This window comes from Capra hircus, unplaced genomic scaffold (assembly GCF_001704415.2).
Source record: "Capra hircus breed San Clemente unplaced genomic scaffold, ASM170441v1, whole genome shotgun sequence".
NCBI classification, from domain to species: domain Eukaryota; kingdom Metazoa; phylum Chordata; class Mammalia; order Artiodactyla; family Bovidae; genus Capra; species Capra hircus.
Genome location: NW_017196749.1, coordinates 1 through 6,500, shown reverse-complemented (window position 1 = coordinate 6,500; position 6,500 = coordinate 1). Strand labels below are relative to the sequence as shown.

Here is a 6,500-nt window from a genome sequence, read left to right as displayed (position 1 = left end):
TCATAACACTAAAACCAAATGCCTGGGAGAAACAATTTTTTTAAGCTACATTAAGTGTATCCTATTTAATTCTTCCAACCACATTGTATAACAATTTATATTACTGGTGGAGACTTTGTACTAGTATAGACAGTACACTCTTTTGGTATCTGTGACCCCTCTGGAATCATTAAGTACATGTAGTGACTGAGGCATTATAAATGTCTTTTAATACAAGTTCATTTATTACTTGTCCCAAATAAGGGGACACAAAATCATCATTCTTTCCTTGATTTCTTTCCTTTATTACTGCACATGCATGTCTTTGGGAGTTATCCACTCCCCAGGATCTGTTTGCTATGTATGTGCATATGAAACTACCCTGGCCCTCTCTTTTGGAATTATTTCAGAAATATATATCCAGCTGCCAACTGAATATATGATTTTATCTCCCAAATATTTAAACCCAATGCTCCCTAACCCAGTATCCTTTCCCTTTTCCTCTCTACCTTCTTTTTTTTCAGATCAACATCTTACACTTTATAATACACTCACAAATTTTTATATAAATTTCATGTTTACAAGTACAAAAAGGCAAAGAACCTCAAAGGATCGAAGTAACTGTACCGTCGACTACATTCAATAGAGTTGATACTGTGGTCCCTGTTCATCTTCTAAATCCAGAAGGGAACTGTGAATCCACCCCCTCATGTGGACTCCGCTTTCAGAAGTTGGAGACTGGCTGTAGGTCTGCACACGTTTGGGTTTCAACAGAGCTGAGCTGAGATTCCATCATGGTCCAGGCCAGACCGGCCAGAAGAAAGTCATCCATTGCTGTCTGAGTTTCATTGCTGGTGAAGAATAAGCTCCCCAAAGTTTCGAAGCCAGAGTTTATGGTCTGTGTTTCGGCACTGTTCAACTGAACTTTGCTTTCCAAGGCAGGCAGGTTTTTAGCAGTGGAGATTCCGTCAGTCTGGGTCTCTGTGTCAGATGAGTCAGTACTCATGGAACAACTGGAGTGTTTCAGGATACTTCCCAGGGGCAGACGAGGGCTATTGTTGAACAAGAAGTTCAGGTCTGTCTGTGTCTGTGTGTCAAACATCTCAAGGCCTAAGAAGCTAGAATTCCCTCTACAACTGTAGGCCTGGGCTGAAGGGTCTGCAAGGAAGAAGTCAGTTTGGGTTTCTATGTCCAGCGACTCCAAGACTGGCTCAGTGGTCATGGTGCTAAGCTCACTCTCCTCGGTTTGCGTCTGTATATTTGAGGCTGAAAAGAACTGTTCAATATCAAAATCAATTGCAGGATTCTGTGTTGGGCCAGATGGGAGCTGGGTGTCAGGTCCAGTGTTTGTGTCAGACAAAAGACTACGATTGTCCAGCGTCTGACCAGGTAGGTTACTTGACAAGATGTTTTCTAGATCACTTAGTAAATCCATGGTTTGGGTCTGATTATCTGTCATGTTCTGTGACGAAAACATTCAATTTGGTGCACTGAAGTTTATAATTGGTGTGGATTTCTCAATATATTGAGTTAAAGTTTTAGGATGGTTCTGAGGTAACAAGTCATGAGTTACAGTCTCTGCTTCTAAGCTGCTGCTTATAATATTGTCTGTAGACACACCATATGATGAATGGACACTTTCAAAAATGTCTCCACACATTACAGCTTGGTCCATGTGTACTCGGTCATCTGCTGGACTTTGCATTCCTCCGGTCTGCGTTTCTCTGGAGATCCCACCTGGCTGGAAACTGGCATCTATAAATGGATCAGTCTGAGCAGTGATGGATGAGGCAACCTTAGAGATGGGCAAAAAAGTTTGAGTTTTAAACACTAATGGGAAGGGAAACCTGGGAACCAAATGTCAAATCAGTTGAACAGGAATCCACGGAGGAGTCAGGGCTGGCCCACTGTGCAGACGGCATGAACTGTGGTGTGGTGCAGGACAGGTCTGTCTGTACATTGATGGAAGAAATGCTGTTCTTCTGACATGTGTTCCCGAGTTTTTGTAACCGGCTAAATGGACTTTTACCCAAGCTCACTTGAATACCTGTGCTAATCAGCTCAATAGCAGCAGGATTTACAACTTTTGAAAGAGGGAGGCTCTCCTTGAGAGAGCAGGCCTCCAAATCCAGGCCGAGGATTAGGGTTCCAATGGGCAAGGGCAGTAAGTGCACGGCGCGGGGAGCTGAGCCCTGATGACGACCCCCAACACCACAGCTGGGCGGGGTCGGCTGATCAGTCAGGGCTCAGCTCCCCGCGCCGTGCACTTACTGCCCTTGCCCATTGGAACCCTAATCCTCGGCCTGGATTTGGAGGCCTGCTCTCTCAAGGAGAGCCTCCCTCTTTCAAAAAGTTGTAAATCCTGCTGCTATTGAGCTGATTAGCACAGGTATTCAAGTGAGCTTGGGTAAAAGTCCATTTAGCCGGTTACAAAAACTCGGGAACACATGTCAGAAGAACAGCATTTCTTCCATCAATGTACAGACAGACCTGTCCTGCACCACACCACAGTTCATGCCGTCTGCACAGTGGGCCAGCCCTGACTCCTCCGTGGATTCCTGTTCAACTGATTTGACATTTGGTTCCCAGGTTTCCCTTCCCATTAGTGTTTAAACTCAAACTTTTTTGCCCATCTCTAAGGTTGCCTCATCCATCACTGCTCAGACTGATCCATTTATAGATGCCAGTTTCCAGCCAGGTGGGATCTCCAGAGAAACGCAGACCGGAGGAATGCAAAGTCCAGCAGATGACCGAGTACACATGGACCAAGCTGTAATGTGTGGAGACATTTTTGAAAGTGTCCATTCATCATATGGTGTGTCTACAGACAATATTATAAGCAGCAGCTTAGAAGCAGAGACTGTAACTCATGACTTGTTACCTCAGAACCATCCTAAAACTTTAACTCAATATATTGAGAAATCCACACCAATTATAAACTTCAGTGCACCAAATTGAATGTTTTCGTCACAGAACATGACAGATAATCAGACCCAAACCATGGATTTACTAAGTGATCTAGAAAACATCTTGTCAAGTAACCTACCTGGTCAGACGCTGGACAATCGTAGTCTTTTGTCTGACACAAACACTGGACCTGACACCCAGCTCCCATCTGGCCCAACACAGAATCCTGCAATTGATTTTGATATTGAACAGTTCTTTTCAGCCTCAAATATACAGACGCAAACCGAGGAGAGTGAGCTTAGCACCATGACCACTGAGCCAGTCTTGGAGTCGCTGGACATAGAAACCCAAACTGACTTCTTCCTTGCAGACCCTTCAGCCCAGGCCTACAGTTGTAGAGGGAATTCTAGCTTCTTAGGCCTTGAGATGTTTGACACACAGACACAGACAGACCTGAACTTCTTGTTCAACAATAGCCCTCGTCTGCCCCTGGGAAGTATCCTGAAACACTCCAGTTGTTCCATGAGTACTGACTCATCTGACACAGAGACCCAGACTGACGGAATCTCCACTGCTAAAAACCTGCCTGCCTTGGAAAGCAAAGTTCAGTTGAACAGTGCCGAAACACAGACCATAAACTCTGGCTTCGAAACTTTGGGGAGCTTATTCTTCACCAGCAATGAAACTCAGACAGCAATGGATGACTTTCTTCTGGCCGGTCTGGCCTGGACCATGATGGAATCTCAGCTCAGCTCTGTTGAAACCCAAACGTGTGCAGACCTACAGCCAGTCTCCAACTTCTGAAAGCGGAGTCCACATGAGGGGGTGGATTCACAGTTCCCTTCTGGATTTAGAAGATGAACAGGGACCACAGTATCAACTCTATTGAATGTAGTCGACGGTACAGTTACTTCGATCCTTTGAGGTTCTTTGCCTTTTTGTACTTGTAAACATGAAATTTATATAAAAATTTGTGAGTGTATTATAAAGTGTAAGATGTTGATCTGAAAAAAAAAGAAGGTAGAGAGGAAAAGGGAAAGGATACTGGGTTAGGGAGCATTGGGTTTAAATATTTGGGAGATAAAATCATATATTCAGTTGGCAGCTGGATATATATTTCTGAAATAATTCCAAAAGAGAGGGCCAGGGTAGTTTCATATGCACATACATAGCAAACAGATCCTGGGGAGTGGATAACTCCCAAAGACATGCATGTGCAGTAATAAAGGAAAGAAATCAAGGAAAGAATGATGATTTTGTGTCCCCTTATTTGGGACAAGTAATAAATGAACTTGTATTAAAAGACATTTATAATGCCTCAGTCACTACATGTACTTAATGATTCCAGAGGGGTCACAGATACCAAAAGAGTGTACTGTCTATACTAGTACAAAGTCTCCACCAGTAATATAAATTGTTATACAATGTGGTTGGAAGAATTAAATAGGATACACTTAATGTAGCTTAAAAAATTGTTTCTCCCAGGCATTTGGTTTTAGTGTTATGATCCTTATTCTTGATATCCTGAGTGCTCACCTCTTTCCTTCATTTCAAAAATTTAAGTTCTATTACACAGGTCAGGAAATGAGGCAAATTTGACTGTGAAATGTTGAATTCATAATGTGCTACATTAATCTGATTACTAATTTTTTCCCTCACACCTTTCCTGTCATTAATTTTCCTTTTCCATCTAACTCATATTTTTGTTTATCATTACTTTGAAATTCATTAACAACTTTTCTGAAAACATCTTCGGATTTATTTTTTTCTTTATAGTTCTGATTTGTTGCAAATAATTTTATTATTATTCATCCAAATACAGTCTTTAAGAATTTTATCTTTTTAAAAGCAGTTTAAGATTCATATGCAGTCATCTCACATGCTAGTAAAGTAATGCTCAAAATTCTCCAAGCCAGGCTTCAGCAATACATGAACCGTGAACTCCCTGATGTTCAAGCTGGTTTTAGAAAAGGCAGAGGAACCAGAGATCAAGTTGCCAACATCCACTGGATCATGGGAAAAGCAAGAGAGTTCCAGGAAAACATCTATTTCTGTTTTATTGACTATGCCAAAGCCTTTGACTGTGCAGATCACAATAAACTGTGGAAAATTCTGAAAGAGATGGGAATACCAGACAACCTGACCTGCCTCTTGAGAAACCTATATGCAGGCCCGGAAGCAACAGTTAGAACTGGACATGAAACAACAGACTGGTTCCAAATAGGAAAAGGAGTACGTCAAGGCTGTATATTGTCACCCTGCTTATTTAACTTATATGCAGAGTACATCATGAGAAACGCTGGACTGGAAGAAGCACAAGCTAGAATCAAGATTGCCAGGAGAAATATCAATCACCTCAGATATGCAGATGACACCACACTTATGGCAGAAAGTGAAGAGGAACTAAAAGCCTCTTGATGAAAGTGAGAGTGAAAAAGTTGGCTTAAAGCTCAACATTCAGAAAACAAAGATCATGGCATCTGGTCCCATCACTTCATGGGAAATAGATGGGAAAACTGTGTCAGACTTTATTTTTTTGGGCTCCAAAATCACTGCAGATGGTGACTGCAGCCATGAAATTAAAAGACACTTACTCCTTGGAAGGAAAGTTATGACCAACATAGATAGCATATTCAAAAGCAGAGACATTACTTTGCCAACTAAAGTCCGTCTAGTCAAGGGCTATGGTTTTTCCTGTGGTCATGTATGGATGTGAAGTTGGAAGTGAAAGCTTACCAAGAATGCTATTCTTGACTGTGGTTGGGAAACTCTTAGAGTTCCTTGGAGGGCTGCAAAGATCAACTCCTTCGAGAGTCGCCTGGGTATTTCTTTGAAGCGTGAGCTGCGCTAACTCGTACTTGCCACCTCCGTGCAATGACATTGTAAGTCTGATGCGGGAGGTGATTGGGCAGCCGAAACGGGACGCGAGGTAGAAATGGCTGGCTGGCTCAGGCTCCGATGGTCATGTGTCTAATGATCCGGAAGAAATGGTGATGACAGGGAGGCCGGATGCTGCGATCAAGGTCACGTTAAAAATGAAACTGACTGACTAATCTTCATTAATTAATTTCACAAACTTGCTCTAATATTTATGTATGCCCAATATTTCATGATCACTTTTGATTAAAGATTAGTCTAAGAATGTAACAAGTAAACACATTTTTTTTAAGAAGTTCTCAGGTTTTTACGTATTTGTTTGATTTCTTTAAATTTAAATGGAACAAACAATTTTTCTCTGGTCTAGTGCTTCATCCTCAGTTGATTACTGACAATCAGCACATTATTTTATATTTGATGCTCAAATAGTTCTAACAAAGCTATTTCAAAAATCGTTATTTTTAAAACTGACTTGGCCTTTATCTTCTAAACAACACTGAAACGTGAGCCCTTTATGATGACTCTACTTCCTGATGACATTTCATCCTTTGGCGTGATAAAATATATGATCTTCGGTTCTCTAATCTTGCATTTCCTCTTTTAAAATTTTCTAAGCTAATCCCACGAAGGATTCTTTTACAAGTACATGCTACAGTCATTTAATTGTTTTGGGGAATCATCAATTGTTGAGTGTGTGGTGTGTGGTACGGGTCGGGGTGTTAAGCAAGCGACAGTCG

At 41.6% G+C, this 6,500-nt stretch overlaps 1 protein-coding gene and 1 pseudogene across 1 annotated transcript; one reads left to right on the top strand and one right to left on the bottom strand.

Annotated features, from left to right (window-relative positions):
* Positions 1-703: 703 nt before the first annotated feature.
* LOC108634991 (ATM interactor-like) lies at positions 704-2,174 on the bottom strand (the record flags this gene model as incomplete). The annotated part of the gene is given in 2 exon segments (XM_018045306.1): positions 704-1,804; positions 1,806-2,174. Coding segments are annotated over 2 exon segments (1,470 nt in total), but the record flags the coding sequence as incomplete, so codon positions are not given.
* LOC108634990 lies at positions 2,175-3,690 on the top strand (annotated as a pseudogene).
* The last annotated feature ends 2,810 nt before the right edge of the window (positions 3,691-6,500 follow it).